Here is a 23,523-nt window from a genome sequence, read left to right on the forward strand (position 1 = left end):
TGACCTTCAAAAGTGAACAGATGTTTGTGGAAGAGGAACCCTGGGATAGACATTTCAGGAAGAAGAAGTGGACAGGCAAAGGCATACAATCTTAATAGGGCAATAGATTTAACTGTATACTTTAATAAGCTTAAAAGCAAGTACAGTTAATTTTAAAATGAGCGGAAAATTCCCATGGCGATAACTTTGTTTTTTAAATCTGTCCACAGGGTGATTTTATGTTCTACTTTTCACTAAAGATTTAAGCACGGATATACCTACTCTCAAAGAAATACTTTAATATAACAAAACTAACTTGAAGTTACTTGAAGTTACTTGTTGAAGTTATTCTTCAACATGGGTGTTGAAGAATAGTGAGAAAAAATCAGTGGTTTCAACATCAGAGTACCTTCTCATAAAAGTGATAATTCAAGAAGCCTTATTAAGACAATTTTTGTTACAGAAATATACGAAAAAACTTCGGCTTGACATCAAAATATCATGAATATCTAGGTTTTATTTAGTCATGACACTAACTATGACCTTGAGGGGGTGACATATTGACACACGTGTGCGCGTGCATGTGCGCGTCTGTGTTTGCTGGGTGAGAGGTTAAATTATATTACCTTGACAATTTCTCCAAACTTTAAGAGATTATCCTTCACATAACTTTGGCTACACTTTGGAATAGTTGTACTTCCAAACAATTTTGTTGGCTCTTAAAAGAAAAGTATATAATCTGCATTTCTTGCCATCTAAATACAGATTTAATTAACACTTGCAATTTGTGAAGATGCAAAACCTTAAGTGTTAATTAAACCTCTATTTACATAGCAAGCAGTACGTAGCCCTCCATTTTCTTGTATAATACAGGAAGCTTATTTTAAACTCCATTAATCCACTACACACTGGAATAATAATAACACTGGATGCTTTGGTTAACTTCCAGCAAAGAGTCTTCCATTATGGAGAACAACAAAAACGACAGTTTACAAAGTCTTCTACCTCATTCCTGCTGTACAATACCAGAATACTCATTTTAACAGCATTTTTTTCTCAATTATATTTAATTTCACTAAAATAACAATCCTTATATAATCCTCACTGTCAATAAAAGGATGTATAATTTTAATAAAGGCAAACTTCATTTGTATCTCAAATATTCTATCAGAACTGCAGATATATCTCACATAGTTGAACAGGAGTGTAAAAACACATTGTGTAAAAAACACAATGGATTCAAATTATTAAATAAAGCTTTAATTTTTAAAATTGTAATATCATCTTCTCATTGCTAGGATTTTGTGGGGGGCGTTATTCTAGATCTTCTATAGTAAAGTTAATAAGTACACTGTAATAGTAAAAACCAATAGGAATAATATAAGAATACAGCTAAAACAAAAACTACTTCTCCAAAGCAGTTTTTATCATGAATAAATTAACTCTTTTTAAAAAGATTAGCATGTAGATTTTTTCAGGTAAATAATTTTCATCCATTTTCGTTTTGATATATTAGAATGCTCATTTTCCCAGTGTCAAGTTTTTGCCTTAACCATTTATATTGCTAACATACTATTTTGGTTGTATTGCATGAATGAACCATACTTAGTACTACAAGGAATTTCATTTATTTGTTCAAAGGACATTTATTAACATCTACCATATGCACAGTGCAATTTTATACTCTCATTCAATTATGTGAGATATAACTGCAGTTCTGATGGAAAATTTGAGACAGATATTTCTAGAATGGTTATAAATTTACACAGGAAATATAGTTATAATAAATAATCATAAACATTTTAAAAACGAGTGTATATAAACATGTACTGTTTGCTTTACAATTGGTTCAGCACTTCAGAGTATCTTCCTATTCCCCTTTGAACTTTTGAAATCAACCCACTGTGCCAGAGACAAAAGCCATCCTGTATGAGATTCTGTTGATATGAAAATTCCAAATAACATTAGTTTAATATATCAAAAGAAAATAAATATCTCATATTACCATTCTGACAAAAACATGAGTATAATACTACAGAAAAGTAAATATAATCCTCTGTTGCAGTTACTCAAATTGAATTTTGTGTTAGCATATTTTAGTACTGATCTGCTTTTGCTCGTGCAAAATGACATTGTAAAGGACAATGAAATAAAAATAGATGCAATGAAAATTCAGAAGATAGCCCATTATCATTGTATGAGGCAAATTACCTTTTCCATGGGTTACATCAACAGTCCATGTACAATTCAGAGAATTTGGATAAAATTCCGGGTAACCAGGTGATAAGATTGTTCCACTAGGCCCTCTAACATCTCCTCCACATAATGCTGAAAATACAAAGAAATGCAGTCAACTGATCAGGCATAGTTAGAGAGGCAGAGGCTGAACAAATCTCTCTTAAAATAGAATGAGTCTGATTATTTTTGCTTAAGTTACTTCCTGGGAATAACAGCAATGTGTAAAGACCTCTTCCAATACTAGGAAATCATTTTGTCCTTTGCAGCAGCACTAGAGAAGAAAAAGATATGTAATAGTATCTGAGAATTAATACTGGCCCCAGGAGAATTTAGCTCAACTTTCCACATTTGCATTTGAAGTACATACTTATCTTACACATTTCTAATATAAGCAACATTTGCATAAATTGGTTGTAAATTAAACATGAGTAATTAATTCTTTAGCAGTCCCTCTTTTACTAAGCTTTAAGAAAACAAATTGTTAATTATACAACATTATTTATTTTAGATTCCTAAAGGTATATATGTCATTCTTCATAGAATTCTTTTTAAAACAGTGAAGTAAACTGAAATTTTGAAGGCTGCTTCTGCGCTTGTACATTTCTCTGGGAAATATCATGAACAAAAAGGGGTTTCTGAGAGGATATTGATTTTTAAGTAAATACTTCAAGATAATAAAAATAAATAAATGTTTATGAACTGAGGTCAAAGAAATTGAAACTTGATTCAATGTTCATTTACTCTAGAATAAATGACAGTTTACAATGCCTTCTACCATCAGTGGTTATGATATGCCAGATAATTTTACCACTATTAAAAATTAAAGGAAAAAAGATATATAGTCAGATAAGAATGTACATTCTTGTGGAAGCAGAGAAAAGTTGACTCCTTATTCTATTCCACTTGGAGATGTCTACTATCTTGGACATGGGCAACATGGGTAAGGGCAGTAAGAACTGTGAATGCAGCATACAGCCTTATCTGCTCTGATCCTTGCTCAACTTCCCTGGGACACCAGAAAAGTGAGTTTTGGCTTTATTGTCTTCCATGATTTCTTCCAAGTAGCAACGCTGAGAAGGAAGAGTTGAGGCAATCTGGCTGCTATTCTACACTAACCTGACTAGAAATAGTAAGTCTGCAATTCCTAGAAGTATTTAAGTAGGCTTAGATTTACATAAATATATATGCAATTAAAAATCACTCTTGGGGCTTCCCTGGTGGTGCAGTGGTTAAGAATCCACCTGCCAATGCAGGGGACACGGGTTCGAGTCCTGGTCCGGGAAGATCCCACATGCCGTGGAGCAACTAAGCCCGTGTGCCACAACTACTGAGCCTGCGCTCTAGAGCCCGCGAGCCACAACTACTGAGCCCACGTGCCACAACTACTGAAGCCCCTGCACCTAGAGCCTGTGCTCTGCAACAAAAGAAGCCACCCAGTCAGAAGCCTGTGCACCACAACGAAGAGTAGCCCCGACTCACTGCAACTAGAGAAAGCCCACGCACAGCAACGAAGACCCAACACAGCCCAAAAAAAACAAAAAACAAAAAACACAACAACCAAAAAACAAAACACTCTTCCCTTTGCTACTTCTTTTACTTCACTAAGGAATAAAAGAAGGTCTTGACTAGTACCTCACTTGGAGTTGTCTTATAGGCCACCTTCTTGAGACCAAGATAAGGCTATGCTTCCAATTTCATTTATTATTAAGACATTTACAATAATATTCATGGTCTGGAAGCCTAGGCTCCTGTTTAGAGCCTGCACAGACCTTTATTGGTGATTATTCTTACTGAAACTTTCAATTTTCGTTCAATTAAAAAAGAAAAAAAAGGCTCATTGTGCTTTTGTGATCAAGTTAAGGGCTAGGTATATCATTTCCATTGTATCTTGCTGATAATGGTGGTGCTAAGTTGAACTTTTTAAAATTTTCCTTGTGATTCATTCTGCTTCTTGACAGAGAACTGTTTATTATTTCATTAGATTATTTTTACATACAATAATTTGTTCCTAATACACTATATTTCATTTTATTCTCCATTGTGAGAGTCCGACAAAAAAACCCAACAATACAATATGCTATGAATTTGTTGAGTGAAATGTAATGAGTGAAAATGCTCTACTGGATTAAAGCCTACAATCTCTATTTGAAAGGAGTATGTTTCATATAGCAAGAGTAAAAATCAGTGAACAGAAGCATTAAAATTAAGAGAGTTGAATTATTTAATTAAATTAAACACAAAAAATAACAAAAAAGAGAAATGTGAAGTTTTAGAAAGTACATCAGACATGTGCTCCTGTGCATGCATGTGTGTGTATTTGGTGTGTGTACCAGTTGTAGAGGGAAAGCTCTTCTATACATCAACATTCTTTCAAATAAAGCTACTTTTAAAATATCCTTCTTTCTGCACTTAGATAATTTCTTAGAAATTTGCTGTCTGCAAGCTGCACCTACCATATGTGTTGAAGGTGGGCATTAAATGAACATTCTGCAGATAAATGAATAAAGTTCAGTAACCATAACACATTAAAATGTTTAGGAGAAATGGTCAGTAACTCATATTTATTAATGAAAATTTATATTGTTACTTAGATTATAATCAGATGACAAAATATAGAGTGCATTTTTATGACACAGTAGAAGTTTCTGTTATTTGAGAATATTAGTATTGGATAAAGGCCTTGAAAGGAACTGACTCAACTGACAGAATTTCACAGTAAATAATGGGAAAGAATGTGATTAAGTCTCTTTCTCTTCTTTTTTATTTTTTTTTGAAAGATGAAACTGAAAATATGAAAATACTTGTACTTTACTTTGTATGTAATAAAACTTAGGATAAAATTGCAACTACTCACTCGTTTTCAGCAAAAAAAAAGAACACTCATATTGAACTTGCAATGTGACTGGCACTACTCTGAAGACTTTTATTTTTATTAACTCAATTAACCCCATAACAACCTTATGAGAAAAGTACTGTAATTATTCACAGTTTACAGATGAGAAAGCAGGCACAGAGGGAACTCAAGCAGTCTAGTTCCAGAGTCCATGACCTTAAGTTGACTCAAATCAAGGGGTGATTTTTTTTTTTTCCACATTACAAGTTATTTTTTCTACAAAAAAATACTGTAGCGAACTATGATGTCCTTCACATGTTTGACTTTTTGGCATTCTACCTCAAATGATCAATCTATATAAACATTATTAAAAGGTATCATTCATTTACTCAGATTCATTTAATACTTTCATCTTCAAATCACTCTCTCTTTAAGCACCTCAAAGCTAAATGTGTCAATATACTTGTCTATGTTCTTATCTTTAATTGATTTATATTTTATGGATTCTCATTTGTCAATGGCTTTGTGTGTGATTAAAACAATCTGCCATCATCAGCAGCAGCAGCATTTTCATCAACCTAATGAAATCCTTCATCTTTCTAAATGAGATCATTTTACATTGCAAACATTTAGAATAGCATTTGCTTTATATTATTGGCTTTTTGAACAATCACAAAACTTTAGCTACATATGCATTGATATAATGCACAGTGATAGATGCTAATGCAAGCGTGAGTTGTCTTAATTTCTTAATTGGTTAATTTATTACTTCATATTCTCTCAATCTGATGACGCTTGCTTCTCTAAAAAGGTCCCTTCCTGCTAATGCCAAGAAAGTGTAAGAGGAAATCAAAGAACCTATTAGAATCAATCATGAGAGGCCTAAATATTAAGATGAATAAAAAAAGTTTTATAAATGAGATTTTCTTTTCAGGTAGAAAATGGAACTCAAACACATTGTAAAATACATAGTGGTATAGAAACTATTATGAAAAATTTTCCAAGAATATTTTTTAAAGAAATGCTGAGAATTAAGTCAGTTCAACAGAACATATGACCATTCGTATAGCAAACTTCATTAGAATAAGAATATCGAAAAAGGATGCCATGGATCTCCTGTCTTATCCTTTGTAACCCCTCTTCTGAAGGAATTCCAATTTATCCCAATAACCTTGCTAGCTGATGCCATATGTCTTTAGGGATACAAACACTTCTGTAACAGACACAATAGGTTTATATGTTCTTGTGAATGGAAGATAGACAAATTATATAACAAATGAATCCTTGAAACACTGCAGAGAATTTAGGGAGCAACAAAATAAACATGAAAAACCAGTTACTTTATGTTAGAGCAAACAGTTGGCAAAGAAAAGCATCTAAAAGGACAAAGATCATAGCACAAAAAAGTCACAACAGTAGCCCAAAATATGAGCTGAGAGTAATTAGATATATTGTATATGTCTCTACCGTAATCTTGGCTATTAGCTTTTTTTTCTCCCTGATTTTTTCCACATATGGTCACTACCTGGACACATGATAAGAATCAGAGTTTTAAAATAGTGAAGTTTCCTCAAAAGCCAAGCCCTTGAATGTAATTGCCCAAACTCAGAAAATTACACCTTGCACTTGGTAGAGATACATACTTGGCAATTGCTAAGTTGTCTATAACTAGAACAGATTGTTTCTAGACCATTATTGATCAAACCACTTTGAGTATTGCAATGCAGCAAGGAAATAGCTACCTATTACAAATCCCATTATGATTTTTTGTTTGTTTTTAACCTCAAATCTGTTCTTTTCTTATTTCTAGGTCTCCTTACTTTGAACTGTTTACCCTTATCTGAGACTATTTATTACTTGAGTTCTATTCACCATGCAGACTTGAATTCTTGGATCCTAAATATCAATCCATGTACTCTTTTGCTATGTTAGTCTATGTACTCAAATCTTTCAATAATATGGAAGAAATAAGGGAAATGATAAAGTTTAAGTACATTCAGTTCAATTTTGGGTTCTGCCATTAATCACTTACGTGACACAGATAATCATTTAATCTCTTTAGTTCTAAAGTTCCCCCCAAATAAGATGGCTATATTGTTTATCAAACAAAATGGGATAATTTGAGGGGAAAATTATAGTGCCAAGAGAAAGAGTGAAAACAGGGCTTGTCTTAGGCAATTCAGGACATGTGGTCTACCTATCTAATTTATCAAATAGGGTAGCTATCTTAATTAACAATGCCTAGTTCCTGAAGGGTAGAATCACACCTGGCAGATGACCTCAACTTTACCTGTAGTACTCATAAAAACTTTATGCCCCCAGTACACAGAAAACATCTCTTGGCGTGGCTTCTGATATATATGCTGCCCTTGACACTTGTTGGCCAAAGCAGAATGCTATTCTGGTTTTTCCTGTCTGACCTTCTCTAGAGCCATTCAAATCTCAGTTCTATGAAAAACACTGGAGAGATATTAAAGAGTGAGACCTAATCAAAGTGGCTAGTAAAACATGCTGTTTCGTTCTGTTTTAAATCTAACCTCTTATGTTTAGGAGATGTCTTTTAAAATTGTATGTTATAGGAAAAAGAACAACACATGGTTCTTGACCTCAAGAATATAATAAGGAAAACAAGAAAATGAGTATAACTACTATCTACTCCACTAGCTCAAGGAGAACACATAATGTTTGTTCATGCTCCACAATATTTCTTTAGTGCCTACACAATACAATTAACAAATATTGATTTAGTGAATCAACAGATGGCAATAAGGTAGCAAAAAGTCCCATAACAAGTAGAGAACTACAGGGTCTAGGAAAAGTTGAGATTTTGCCCAGATGCTTTATCCAAGGAAAGCATAATCAAGTCACTGAGTTGTAAGGTACAACATTATAAACATAATGAGTGCTGCTGTATGCCATACATGGAAGTTGTTAAGAGAGTAAATCCTAAGAGCTCTCATCACAAGGAAAAACTTTGTTTCTATTTCTTTAACTTTGATCTGTATGTGATGGTGGATGTTCACTAAACTTATTGTGATAATCATTTCATGAGGTGTGTAAGTCAACTCATTATTGCTGTACACGTTAAACTTATACAGTGCTATATGTCAATTATATCTCAATAAAATTGGAAGAAAAACATATATAAAAAAGGTTAAGTTGGAGACAAATTAACAAAAAAATAAGATTGACTAGGAGTTTGGTAAAAACAGTGTTGGAAAGGGCTAGGACATTCTAGTGGAAAGGAAAAACACTGATGAAGGCAAAGGGCAGAAAATAAAAATGCAAAATCAAAATAAAGTAAGTATTCCCAAAAGCCTGGAAAGAATAGTCTGCTCATTCTTTCACTAAACTCAGATTTATTGAGCACCAACTGTGTGACAGGAAATGAACTATTCTTGGCACTGAGGACATAACAGTGAACAAAGTCCCTGCCATATAGAACTTACATTTTGAAAACAAAAACAAAAGCAGACAACAAATACATAATGTTAGAGAGTGGTAAATACTATGATGGAAAATATGAATGGCATGACAGGGATTACTCTTTTATGGGGAGTTGTCAGTGATACGACTTTTAAGTGGAGACTGAGTGAATTTAGGAAGAAGGACATGTGACCGTATGAATCCTATTTCAGGAAGAAGGAAAAAATGAGAGGGGGGTTGGAAGGATGGAATGGGAGGAGTGAGGGAAGGGTTCTCAACATTTGAAAAAAGCCAGAGACCTGTGTAGCTGGAGTGCAGTGGCATGAATGAGGGAGAAACTTGTGAGAGATGAGGCATGGGAGGCAGTCAGGGCCCAGATTACTTGGGGGCAGTTAGGTCATGCAAAAGCTTTTGGATTTTGTTCTTCTTGGGATGCTAAGTGCTAGAAGAGTCTGGGCAGGGGAGTGCCCTGATCTGCCTTAACTTATAAAATAATTACTCTGGTTGCTTTCTGAAGAGTAGACCTAAGAGATCAAAGGGAAAGTAAAGAGACCCCTCAAGAAATGCACGGTGAAAGATAAGGTATCAAATTTACTAAATAACGTAGAATCTAACTGAATCATTTCTCACTTGAGGTTCAAGATTCAAGGTTTCAATAATGAAACAAGATAAATTTAGTAAGATCATTTTTTTACTCAGAAACCTAAGTATACAAAAATAGAATTGAATTAAAAGTATTTGCCCATATAACAAGTTAGATAAAAAAAAAAGAGTCCTATTTTTCAGTCACATATTCCAAGGAGTACAGAATATCCATAAACTATTTAAATAGCTATATGTATTTTTTATACAAAATTCTTAAACATGTGGCATCACTGAGGAAAGAATAACAAATCTATAATTGTACTCTTCATTTTAAAGAATCTTAGTACTTTACTATTGCAGAGAATGTGGGCAGGAGGCAGTGTAATAGTAGACTTGTGCACAGGGTCTGGATCAAGGCTGCCTGAGTTTCAATCCTGATTCTGCCATTAACTAGTGGGATGACACAGGGCAACGTACTCAATCTCTGTTTGCCTTAATTTTCTCATCTGTTAAGTGGTGATCATAATGGTACTTACCTCATAGAGTTAGTTTGATAAAACAAGTTAATATACCTAAAGCACCTATAGCAGTACCAGCACATGGTAAACCCTCATTAAATGTTAGCTATTATTATTATTATCACCACCAACCCTCACTGACTAGTGTGCTTTGTGAATCAATTAACTATGGGCTATGAAGAAACTATAAGAGCTGATGTGTATAAAAGTGAGGCATGCCGTACCTTGAGTATCCAGGCACTCTAGGCCAATGGAGGTTATACTCTTGGATCTGGAAAATCAATTCTGTTTATTCACTTCTCCTCCTTTTAACCCCAGGAAGTTTAGATTAGCTGCCTCTGGGGAAAAAGTTTAAACTGAAGGAAAGCCCTAATCAAATCAGTTTACTAGTTGAGTTCAGTTAATTTTAGAGGCTTTATACAAAGCTCAGACATTCAAAAAATGAATATAATTTAGCCCTTGTCCAGTTATGCTCAGAATGAAATGGGGATACAAAAGAGGAGGACGGTTAAGAATTATGAATTTCATGATGAATAATTTGGACCTTCATTCCTAGGAAACAGAGAGCCATTAAGCATTTTTTGACATGGGATAGAGCATGAAATACCCTTAGTGTGAAGAAAGGAGGTTAGATTGAAGTAGTTGGATATTGAATTTAAGGTTGATTGCAGTTGCATTGACAAGAGATGATGATGGCCTATGTTGCTCCCAGGAAAACTAGATACACTCACTTTTATTATTAATAATACTAAAGCATGCTGGTATACTTGGACATTATTTTTATTCTCCTGCTTCTTCTGATAACATTGCCACCACACCTTTTTACTTCGGTGAATTTACTCATGCCAATCATGTGGCTTCACCAGGACCTGACAAACATAGTACCTTTACACCACAATCATTTGTCTCCAACCACAAGGATGGATGGACACATGACCTGGAGAAAGCCAATCATAAAGTGCGCGTCTTCTTTTCTACAGTTAGAGTTTAATTATGGACTGATCAGAGACCTTTCCTGGGATTTTTCTAATTAGAACAACAAGGAAGAACTCTCATTCTCCTCTGATCCTGGAAATATGAGGTTACATGTTTCCATCTTCATGAGAGTGTATTCTCCACCTCCAATTTCCCGCATGGAAAAAGCCTGGCTGCAGTTAAAGAGAATGATGCCAATAGAGAGAGAAAAGCCAAAATGAAAATGGAGATATCCTTGAAAATGTTTGAATTCATGATTATAATTAGCAATGAGAAGTATGCCACCCATACCTTTTCTAAGTTTGAAACTTTGAACAACAAATTCTGCCTTCATTTTTTAAAATCAGTTAGAGCTGGGTTTCTGTCACTTAAAACCACAAGAATGCTGACTACTACAAATGGTATTGTACCAAATACAGGGAAGAAGTGTTGATGATTCTTTTAAACCTCGTTATAAAAACAAATTGACCAGGCTTCCCTGGTGGTGCAGTGGTTAAGAATCCACCTGCCAATGCAGGTGACATGGGTTCGAACCCTGGTCCGAGGAAGATCCCACATGCCTCAGAGCAACTAAGCCCGTGCGCCACAACTACTGAGCCTGCACTCTAGAGCCCACAAGACACAACTACTGAGCCTATGTGCCACAACTACTGAAGCCCGCGCTTAGAGCCCATGCTCTGCAACAAGAGAAGCCACCACGATGAGAAGCCTGTGCACCTCAACGAAGAGTAGCCGCTGCTCACCGCAACTAGAGAAAGCCCACGGGCAGCAACGAAGACCCAACGCAGCCAAAAATAAATGAATTAAATAAATTAATTAAAAAACAAACAAAGAAGCAAAAAAACAAATTGACCTAAAGCTGTTACAGAAAAATGATGGCACTGACAGTATTTGAAAATTTAATTATGAAATGACAAACGTAATCTTCCACTTGGCAAAAGAATAAGAATATAAGTTAGGAATAGTGTTATAAATAAAAATTAAAGCCCAGAACTAAATAATGAATAGATTTACATTGTGCGTGTTTTTATGAAGCAAGTGTGCAAGCACTTCCCAATCAAAGGAAAGCAGCTTCTTTCACTGTATTTTCATATGTGTTTTCTGAAAAATGAAGGATTGCTGACTTAGTCTCCACAGAAACAAAGAAGAGGTAAGGACACTGGTATAATATTTTCTATAGCCAGGAACTTGCCACCACAGGGCAGTCTGGTACATTGCCACAGTGCTGCGTAGCTAGGTAAAATTTGGACTAGTACATATTGCCTTTCAGGCAGGAGGTAAATGTTCTATCTCTACATTGCATTCATCTGACACCAATATGACATTTTCAATGCTATTTTTTCAAGGACCCGAAGCACACAATGGGCACCTAAAATGGTTACCTCAACACATTTTAAAAATACATATAGCATCCTTAGGCATGGGGTAAGTTTGGCTGATTATCAATATTCATTCTTTTGTTTCTTTATTAATGGTTTGATAACATAAAATTGTCAGACTTCAAGATATTCTTTTAAACATATGAAATATTTATATTTATGTTCAGCCTCACATTTTACAAGATTATGTTGATTTCTTTTTGGTTTATAAATCAGTTTATTTTGCACATTGAATGAATTCTTACCATCACATGTTGGAAGTGGATGACTCCACCAGTGGTTTTTCTCACATAGAAGGGGCTCTTCATGGCTCAGCCTGTATCCTGGGTCACAACTAAATGAAACAGTAGATCCGATGGAGAAATCATGACCATAGCGACGACCATGTACAGGTATGCCAGGGTCCAAGCAAGAATAGGTGTTCACTGTGACACCTGGAAACAAAGGGAATATGAAAAAGAGTAAGCTTGATGAGAGTCAAATCGCTGAAATTGATTCTCATTCCTTCAAACAATTGTGAGTGGTAATTTTTACAAATAAATTAATGTGCCCATAGCTTTATTTTAAAAACTAGCAGTTTATTTAACAAATTTTTTGACATTTCCTACCCACAAGGACCAAAAAATCAGGCCATTAGTTATATAAAAACTTGATGAAAATGTACAATTATCTATCAAACTTTGTATTATAAATTATATACATATACACACATGTACATTAATAATCATAGCAATAATTAATGTTTGAACTTATTATATTCCAAGTTCAACTCTAAAATGTTTGCAAAATTTGCTTCATTTGGTCATTAAAATAATTCTATGAAATTAGTTTTATCATTAAAACTCCATTTGATTGCTTTTGGAGGCTCTAAATATGTCTTCAGAGATTGGTATCTGTGTCTATGGATTTGTTCTGCATCCATTTATCATTATCTTGTTTTATGTAATATTTAGATATCCAAGAAACATGATTATGTCTGTATTTCAAGAAATACAATATAATAAACCCCCTTGTGGTTGGGGGACTGTACTAAAACAAAAAAAGGAAAGTCTATTCTGTGTTATTTTTATTATTTTAATGTGTTTTATAAACAATAAATAATCTTATCTTATTGGTACAGTTTTTGTAATCTTCCTGTTTTGAGAGGAAGACATAAGGGGTAAAAGTGCCCAAGACAGGGAATAAAATAAAATTCTAGAGTGCAATCACTGGTAGCACTGCAAGAAATCCTTCCCATAAAATTTTGGTTCAACTGGAGAAATCGAGTTTTCTCTTTTAATGGATTCTGTTAAAATAAAAATAGAAATTCACCAAACAAATATATTTTTAATGTTTTAAGTAGTATAATAATTAAAGTTTTACTCTGCTGATTTTGAGGCATGTGAATGGTTCATTTAAAGAAGATAGTTTGGTTCCCTTCAACTTGAGAAACTTATTAAGAAAGTGTCAACAGAAAAAGTGTTTTATTTGTTTTCTTGGTAAGAAAGGCTTTGAGATGTTACTAAGTAAACCAGAAGACTAATTGGAATAAAAATGAAAGAAAATGATCTTTTGTAAACAAATTTAAATTGAAAATCACTGCCTCCTGGCCAGATTTGACCAAAATCAACGTCAGTTGCGCCTCTCATCAACCTCAGCATTTCTTAGCCTCCACTCTGCCATTTAGGCACTGGCCCTCAATAATAACTTGGACTATTTCACCAAGGGCCTGTAAGTGACAAACTTGCTGTCTGTAATAAAGACTCTGCCTTAACTAAACTTGTTAGGCTCCTCCAAGTCCTTCTTATGATTAGGTCTTGGGCTCTGTCCTTGGCCCACTTAATTCAGTTTTAGCAAGAATCTGAACTAAATCTGTTGGGTCAGTTTATTGAAAATCCCCACACTTTTAATAACACTTTGCATGATGGTTTAACTTAATCCTTAAAATAATCCTGTGTCTGAGAACATGATTACGACCACATACATACCTTGGTTGAAGTGGGACTGAATGTGATATTTCGGGCATAGGATAGAACAATGGACAAAACGAAAAAGGTGTCTGCCCATTCTAGCATATTGATACAAATTAATTGCTAGTGAAAATTAATTTTGAAATGGATTTTTAAAAATGACTACTCTGACTCATCTTTAATAAATGTTAAAGATCTCAGTTAAAGTCCTTTAAATTCATTTGAATTCCCAAGTATGTGTTAATCCTCTCATTGCATTTTACAATAATGTTTAGGAAATATACTTCCACACCACAAAGCTCTAAATAAAGCGAAGTTAATATAATTAAATAATATTGTGGATAAGGTTAAAAAGAAAATAGCTATAAATATATATTAACGATTTTAAAAACCCATGCGCCCAACCAGATTTACTGAAGAGAGACACCCTACATGGAATATAAAGTTACAAATTTTAAATGCTGAAATTTTTTCCTGAGGGGGAAGGGGGCATAGGAGACTTGAATATAAAAAGAAGTCATATAATAGCTATCTGAAACTGATATAAAGATATCTTGCAGTAATCTTAAATGTACTGTTAGATACATTCACCAAAACTGTTTTTCATGAAAAGATATATGGCAATGTATTTTTAGATGAAAATGTGTGCATATGTGAGTTTATATATATGTATGCAACCATGCATCGTATACAATACAACCACATTTGTTTAAGTATGTCAGATGTTTAAAAACAAAACAGAGACTCGTTTCTATGCATATACCAGCATCAATTAAAAAAAATATATCAGACATATTTTAGACTTTTTAAACAAAACTAAAGTATTTTAAGTGAAATTATTCTAAACTGATTCCAACACTGTGAATTAGAGCCTGTTTTAATATATAGCCTTTGGCTAGTTATGTTAGCCATAGCTGCATATATATGAGTATATATTTTACTTTTCACTGTTAATATAATTTTCAATACTTCATATAAAATAATAAAATTGAATATTTTTAATGGAAATGTATGCAATGAGTATGAATAAAATATAAAAGTATGATTGAATTTATGAAGTAAATGCTAAAAGAATGTGTCAATGTTCATATACATCTTAGACTGCCATTTACTGCCTATTGTTGGCTTTTCAGCACAAATAACTATTATGTGAACTCATTTTTTAAGATTTTTTATTTGCTATTTCTGACATTTCCTTAGTATTTCCCTTCATAATGATATTACATAGATATTGTTGGAAAAAATCTAGTACAGAATTTACTAAAACACACACCTTGTAACCTATTAGCATTCTCATAGGTCAAGGAAAGCTTTGATTTTCTTTTCTTTAATAAATCTCCTAGTTCTCTTAATGATACAATGGTAATACCAAAAGTATGGAAAACAGAATAAGGAGATCAAAAAACATGTTGGCATTACTTACTTTCATAATGAATCTTGAAACCATTATTAGAACGGCTATTGTCTGTTGTAAATAGAAGGTATATAAAATTACTGCTACTAAATAGAAACTGGGGCACCTGTGTGCCATTGTAAGATCCAAGCAAGGGTGACAGAAGATTTGGCCCATCATGAACTTCCAGAACATCATAATTCAGTTCAGTCTGAAATCTAAGGTTAAGAGACATATGTGAAAATATATTTATTAGAATAACACTGTATAGGAAAATAACACTTTAGATTGCTATTTAACTTATTATTTATAATTTTTACCAGCTTTATATACAATTTTCTTAAGTTCTTCTAATATCTTATATATCATTTAAGGCCCCACCATTTAAGAATACCAAAGTTATAAGCTCTTATTCCTATGGACAATTTTCATTTAAAAAGTATGAGTACATACTTGTTGTTCGCAAGTAAGATTTCTTTCAAATGTTACAGATTATCTTCAGTAAATAAATGGCCTTTTCATTAACCAAGCATGTTTTTGGAGTCATCTTTCTTTTGCTTTCCTCATTTCTATGGAAAACTATGTGATTACTATATTTATCTTCAATCAGATCATCAGAATTTCATCTTAACAGTATACTTCAAATCTGACCTCTGCTTCATATAGTTGTTTTATTTTGATTTTTGATAAATCTCTTCTGGCCATTAAATATTTTATACAAATTTTATTTAGATTTTTGGCTGTTGTTGCTGCTATTGTTTTCAATTTTTTTAAAAGATACAATTATTTTATAAACTGTATTCAACTCAGAGCTACTTTTAACATGTATAACATATTCATAATAAAATAAAATTTTGTATTCCTTCCTTGCACTTCAAGAGTATACCACAGTCTGAATCTGGATCAGAAATCTTAGTTGTGGAAAAAAAACTACGTGGAATCATGAACAGTTGAGCATCTTACTCACTTCCCATAATGAAACTGCAGCCCAGGACATTCTTTTCCTGCTTTCACCAAGGTTTTCCTATACATATTTCAGCTTTCAGCTTAAATTGGTCCACAGGAAGCCCTACCCTGACCTCACAATGTAGGTTAGTTTTACTATATTGCCACAATTTATTGTGCCTTTTCTGACACTAATCACAGTTGTTTGCTTGTTTGACGGCTGTCTCCTTTAAGAGTCTATAAGCTCCATGAGTTCAGACAGTTTCTGTTTTTGTTGATGTTTTGCATATAGCAGACACTCAGTAAATATTTATTGGATAATGAAAGAATGAATGCATGTATTTTAAAGAAAACAATACTAGCTACTTTCCTTATGGAAGTAAATAAAGACTCTTGGACTGAATTTTCACTGGTTTTCTTACCAGTGCCTTAATCTGGGTTCTTGCTTTGCCCTGCTGTGATATTACTTGAATCTGTGATTTCCCTCATTGTTCTGCCACATGATATTAAGAGCATTTTGGTTGTTGTGTGTGTGCCTTACTTTATGAGCTTCTGATTTCTCTCATCCTCACTCTTGCATGTCTTTGGATTGACTTGCCCACTTAGTTTCTTTTCTCTAGGGCTGTTATCAACTTTATCAAAAAAGCATTCAATATACTTGGATACTTCAGTACTAACCATGCATTTTCACCTTTTAGAATATATCTTCCAACACATTTTTTGGCAACTAGTTATATTCAGTACACTTTTAAAAATAATTATCAGTTGAAATGTCTACCAATTTTCAGATAATCACTTTATCATACCTACCAGTCTTTTCCAGTATTACAAGATTAAACTAAATTATTCCTCAAAAAAAAAAAAAAAAACTAAAACAAATAAAACTCAAAACCTGGTTAAAACAAATTGAAAGAAACATTTAAAAATTAGGAACTTTATTTCATTATAAAATCTCCGATATGATTATAAACATGGCACATAAGTAGTCAAAATAAAGTGTATAATTTAATGCTATTTAAGAAAGACAAATGAAATATTTTTAGATTTGTACCACTGTTACATCCTATTAAGCAAGACTTAGTAAAATGAATGGATTTCATAAGTTTATCTTACTTTTTATTTTGCAACCTGGAATATATTGTATTTGTCTAAAAATAACTTTTCCAATAATGTGATTTAGAGTAGTAAATGTAAAGGAATACACTATGTCCTTTAAATAAATGATCAGGCAATTATGCATTGTGAATCCATTATTTGATTGTTTGGTAGTCAGTCTATTGTAGTATATACATATATTTATTTTTTAGGAGTTTTTTTTTTATACAGCAGGTTCCTATTAGTCATCCATTTTATACACATCAGTGTATACATGTCAATCCCAATCGCCCAATTCATCACACCACCACCCCCACCCCCCACCACTTCCCCCCTTGGTGTCCATACGTTTGTTCTCTACATCTATGTTTCTATTTCTGCCCTGCAAACCGGTTCATCTGTACCATTTTTCTAGGTTCCACATATATGCGCTAATATGCGATATTTGTTTTTCTCTTTCCGACTTACTTCACTCTGTATGACAGTCTCTAGATTCATACACGTCTCTACAAATGACACAACTTCGTTCCTTTTTATGGTTGAGTAATATTCCATTGTATATATGTACCACTACTTCTTTATCCATTGGTTTGTCGATGGGCATTTAGGTTGATTCCATGATCTGGCTATTGTAAATAGCGAAGCAATGAACATTGGGGTGCATGTGTCTTTTTGAATTATGGTTTTCTCTGGGTATATGCCCAGGAGTGGGATGGCTGGGTCATATGGTAGTTCTATTTTTAGTTTTTTAAGGAACCTCCATACTGTTCTCCATAGTGGCTGTATCAATTTACATTCCCACCAACAGTGCAAGAGGGTTCACTTTTCTCACACCCTCTCCAGCATTTGTTGTTTGTAGATGTTCTGATGATGCCCATTCTAACTGGTGTGAGGTGATACCTCATTGTAGTATTGATTTGCATTTCTCTAATAACTAGTGATGTTGAGCAGCTTTTCATGTGCTTCTTGGCCATCTGTATGTCTTCTTTGGAGATATGTCTATTTAGGTCTTCTGCCCATTTTTTGGAAGAGTTTGAGAAGGATGGGTGTTAGCTCTTCTCTAAATGTTTGATAGAATTCACCTGTGAAGCCATCTGGTCTTGGACTTTTGTTTGTTGGAAGATTTTTAATAACAGTTTCAATTTCATTACTTGTGATTGGTCTGCTCATATTTTCTATTTCTTCCTGGTTCAGTCTTGGAAGGTTATACCTTTCTAAGAATTTGTCCATTTCTTCCAGGTTGTCCATTTTATTGGCACAGAGTTGCTTGTAGTAATCTCTTATAATCTTTTGTATTTCTGCAGTGTCAGTTGTGATTTCTCCTTTCTCATTTCTAATTTAATTGATTTGAGTCCTCTCCCTCTTTTTCCTGATGAGTCTGGCTAATGGTTTATCAATTTTGTTTATCTTCTCAAAGAACCAGCTTTTACTTTTATTGATCTTTGCTATTGTTTTCTTTGTTTCTATTTCATTTATTTCTGCTCTGATCTTTATGATTTCTTTCCTTCTGCTAACCCTGGGTTTTGTTTTTTCTTCTTTCTCTAGTTCCTTTAGGTGTAAGGTTAGATTGTTTATTTGAGATTTTTCTTGTTTCTTGAGGTAGGCTTGTATAGCTATAAACTTCCCTCTTAGAACTGCTTTTGCTGCATCCCATAGGTTTTGGATTGTTGTGTTTTCATTGTCATTTGTTTCTAGGTATGTTTTGATTTCCTCTTTGATTTCTTCAATGATCTCTTGGTTATTTAGTAACGTATTGTTTAGCCTCCATGTGTTTGTGGTTTTTACGTTTTTTTCCCTGTAATTGATTTTTAATCTCATAGCATTGTGGTCAGAAAAGATGCTTGATATGATTTCAATTTTCTTAAATTTACTGAGGCTTGATTTGTGACCCAAGATGTGATCTATCTTGGAGAACGTTCCGTGTGCACTTGAGAAGAAAGTGTAATCTGCTGTTTTTGGATGGAATGTCTTATAAATATCAATTAAATCTACCTGGTCTATTGTGTCATTTAAAGCTTCTGCTTCCTTATTTATTTTCATTTTGGATAACCTGTCCATTGGTGTAAGTGAGGTGTTAATGCCCCCCACTATTTTTGTGTTACTGTCAATTTTCTCTTTTATAGCTGTTAGCAGTTGCCTTATGTAATGAGGTGCTCCTATGTTGGGTGCATATATATTTATAATTGTTCTATCTTCTTCTTGGTTTGATCCCTTGATCATTATGTACTGTCCTTTCTTGTCTCTTGTAACATCTTTATTTTAAGGTCTATTTTATCAGATATGAGTATTGCTACTCCAGCTTTCTTTTGATTTCCATTTGCATGGAATATCTTTTTCTATCCCCTCACTTTCAGTCTGTGTCCCTAGGTCTGAAGTGGGTCTCTTGTAGACAGCATATATATATGGGTCCTGTTTTTGTATCCATTCAGCAAGCCTGTGTCTTTTGGTTGGAGTATTTAATCCATTCACGTTTAAGGTAATTATCGATATGTATGTTCCTATGACCATTTTCTTAATTGTTTTGGGTTTGTTTTTGTAGGTCCTTTTCTTCTCCTGCATTTCCCACTTAGAGAAGTTCCTTTAGCATTTGTTGTAGAGCTGGTTTGGTGGTGTTCAATTCTCTTATCGTTTGCTTCTCTGTAAAGCTTTTAGTTTCTCCATCGAATCTGAATGAGATCCGTGCCGGGTAGAGTAATCTTGGTTGTAGGTTCTTCCCTTTCATTACTTTAAGTATATCATGCCACTCCCTTCTTGCTTGTAGAGCTTCTGCTGAGAAATCAGCTGTTAATCTTATGGGAGTTTCCTTGTGTGTCATTTGTCGTTTTTCCCTTGTTGCTTTCAATAATTTTTCTTTGTCTTTAATTTTTGCCAATTTGATTACTATGTGTCTCAGCGTGTTTCTCCTTGGGTTTATCCTGTATGGGACTCTCTGTGTTTCCTGGATTGGGTGGCTATTTCCTTTCCCATGTTAGGGAAGTTTTCGACTATAATCTCTTCAAATCTTTTCTCAGGTCCTCTCTCTCTTCTTCATCTGGGACCCCTATAATGCGAATGTTGTTGTGTTTAATGTTGTCTCAGAGGTCTCTTAGGCTGTCTTCATTTCTTTTCATTCTTTTGTCTTTATTCTGTTCTGCAGCAGTGAATTCCACCTTTCTGTCTTCCAGGTCACTTATCCGTTCTTCTGCCTCAGTTATTCTGCTATTGATTCCTTCTCATATATTTTTCATTTCAGTTATTGTGTTGTTCATCTCTGTTTGTTTGTTCTTTAATTCTTCTAGATCTTTGTTAAACATTTCTTGCATCTTCTTGATCTTTGCCTCCATTCTTTTTCCAAGGTCCTGGATCATCTTCAGTATCATTATTCTGAATTCTTTTTCTGGAAGGTTGCCTATCTCCACTTCATTTAGTTGTTTTTCTGGGGTTTTATCTTGTTTCTTCATCTGGTACGTAGCCCTCTGCCTTTTCATATTGTCTATCTTTCTGTGAATGTGGTTTTTGTTCCACAGGCTGCAGGATTCTAGTTCTTTTTGCTTCTGCTGTCTGCCCTCTGGTGGATGAGGCTATCTAAGAGGCTTGTGCCAGTTTCCCGATGGGAGGGACTGGTGGTGGGTAGAGCTGGCTGTTGCTTTGGTGGGCAGAGCTCAGTAAAACTTTAATCCACTTGTCTGTTGATGGGTGGGGTTGGGTTCCCTCCCTGTTGGTTGTTTGGCCTGAGGTGACCCAACACTGGAGCCTAACCTGGCTCTTTGTTGGGGCTAATGGCAGACTCTGGGAGGGCTCACGCCAAGCAGTACTTCCCAGAACTTCTGCTGCCAGTGTCCTTGTCATCATGGTGACACACAGCCACCCCCCACCTCTGCAGGAGACCTTCCAACACTAGCAGGTAGGTCTGGTTCAGTCTCCCTTGGGGTCACTGCTCCTTCCCCTGGGTCCTGATGAGCACACTACTTTGTGTGTACCCTCCAAGAGTGGAGTCTCTATTTCCCCCTGTCCTGTCGAAGTCCTGCAATCAAATCCGACTAGCCTTCAAAGTCTGATACTGTAGGAATTCCTCCTCCCGTTGCCAGATCCCCAGATTGGGAAGCCTGACGTGGGGCTCAGAACTTTCACTCCAGTGGATGGACTTCTGTGGTATAATTGTTCTCCAGTTTGTGAGTCACCCACCCAGCAGTTATGGGATTTGATTTTATTGTGGTTGTGCCCCTCCTACCATCTCATTGTGGCTTCTCCTTTGTTTGGATGTGGGGTATCTTTTTTGGTGAGTTCCAGTGTCTTCCTGTCGATGATTGTTCAGCAGTTAGTTGTGATTCTGGTGTTCTTGTAAGAGGGAGTGAGAGCACATCCTTCTTCTCCGCCATCTTGAACCAATCTCCCCCCTACTGTAGTATTGAAATTGGTGTTTCACTTTGATAGTTAGTCAGTTGATAACAACCAAATTAAAGTGCACAGAAGAGTCAGGGATTACTTTGAACTGAAACATAAAGAGACTTAATTCTTAACAGAATAGCAACATTAAATGGTGATACAGAGAACATTGTTCAGTAGGAGTGAATCTTTTAAAAAGAAAATCATCACAGATCTGCCTCAAGGAACAATAAAAATACATTATAATAACAGGGGAAATGGAATAGAGTTACACAATAATTTGAATCTCTTCCATTTTGTATTTTAAGATAGTTGTATAAATTTCTCATGAATTGCCTCAATCTAGTGTTCATTTGTTTATGACATTATTGTTTATCATAAATGAATGTTATGGAGCCACTAGATGATATTTAAAATGAAATTGAATCTAATCTTACTCAATTTTTGATGTCTTTTAAAATGTTCTTTGTGTAATCCAAAACCATTCTGACCAAACTGAAATAGTTCTCATTTTAAAAGTTGCACTCAGGAAGACTGATACTGATAGCTTGTGGTCAAGGAGCTAAGGACAGGAAAGTGACTAGAAAGAGAGGTTTAGGATTATTATTAGTAAAATGAATTCAGTTAGGAGCTGCCAAATAATGAGAAACTTTAAGAACTGAGGGAAGAAACAAAGCAAAACTTCCTCTGCAAATCTGAGAATAAGACTTAATGATTTGGCTGTGTTAAGAAGAGATAAACAATGAAAACACATATGCCCATTGGTGGTGTTGTTATTTTGTTTTGCATTTGATAGGAAATTGTAATTCTTAAGATTTTATTGACTTAAGCTACTTGAGATAATCTCAAGAAGCCAACTAATGGCTAATATATTTGTAATGTTTCTAGTGGTTTTTTTTTTTCTGTAGATTAATTCTAATGAATCATGACATTTGAGAATATAAAAAAAACCCTGCAAAATAGTTATGCAGCCACCTTAATTATATTATCTGATTTTTAAAATTTCATTTTCAACCAAATTAATTTAGGTTATTCATGAACAGTAGAAAGCAAATGATGTTACTCTGTAATAAATACAATCCATTATTGGGAAACAACTTCTATAAAAAAAATATTCTCAGGATGAGAGGAACTATTAAAGAGTTAGCAACCAGTGTCCTTATAAGAGCTCAGCTGGAAATCAGAAGGGAACTAGTTTTTTTAAGAACATAATTCTTGTTGGATACCTTAAAGATGATATCTTTTCCTCAAAACAATCTTAAGGGGGAAATGAAGCACCAAGATATTATAACGTCACTAAATAAGGAAGTGATAGATGTACATATTTCTGATTTCAAAGTGAATATTTTATAATACTACCTAAGGGATAAAATTCTCATTTATAATTTTTAACTTGATGAACATTGTTGCTCATTGTTTTGCTACAGAGCTGCTTCTAACCACATAACAGCTGTTTTTAAATGTGAATTACTTTAAAGAAAACAGTTTCTGACAGAGCACATGGAGTATGGGCAGTCCTAAAGCAATATCTCACACCCTTAAAGGGTCTTTAGATAAAAAAGAGATGGAAGATTTTTAAATAATTTTCCCTTCAAATAGCTCAAACTCAAGAATCTTATGGGCTTGTGTGTGTGTGTGAAGGGCAGATAGAGGATTTGAACCCCCAAACAAACATTTCAGTTTAGAACATTTAAAAGAATTTGGGACTTTATCTTAGTTACAGAAAGTATGATTCAAAAGAAATATACTGAAACAGCTGTGCCTTGTCTACTCTAAAATAGTCAAAATACCATCAATAAATACATAAAGCATTTTCACTCTTGATTCTTCCAGTGTTTGGGCT

The 23,523-nt window shown here is 34.3% G+C and overlaps 1 protein-coding gene across 3 annotated transcripts in view; it reads right to left on the bottom strand.

Moving 5' to 3' along the window:
• The window catches only part of CSMD3 (CUB and Sushi multiple domains 3), a 1,176,048-nt gene that overhangs the window by 396,813 nt on the left and 755,712 nt on the right, over positions 1-23,523 (bottom strand). For all 3 annotated transcript variants that reach the window (XM_068525309.1, XM_068525308.1, XM_068525307.1), the window contains 3 exons: positions 15,306-15,493; positions 12,179-12,367; positions 2,191-2,307 (listed from right to left, as the gene is read on the bottom strand). In XM_068525309.1, coding sequence (XP_068381410.1) covers positions 2,191-2,307; positions 12,179-12,367; positions 15,306-15,493 — 494 coding nt within the window. The remainder of the gene's footprint in view (positions 1-2,190; positions 2,308-12,178; positions 12,368-15,305; positions 15,494-23,523) is intronic.

This window comes from Eschrichtius robustus, chromosome 17, assembly GCF_028021215.1.
Source record: "Eschrichtius robustus isolate mEscRob2 chromosome 17, mEscRob2.pri, whole genome shotgun sequence".
In the NCBI taxonomy this organism is placed as follows: Eukaryota; Metazoa; Chordata; class Mammalia; order Artiodactyla; family Eschrichtiidae; genus Eschrichtius; species Eschrichtius robustus.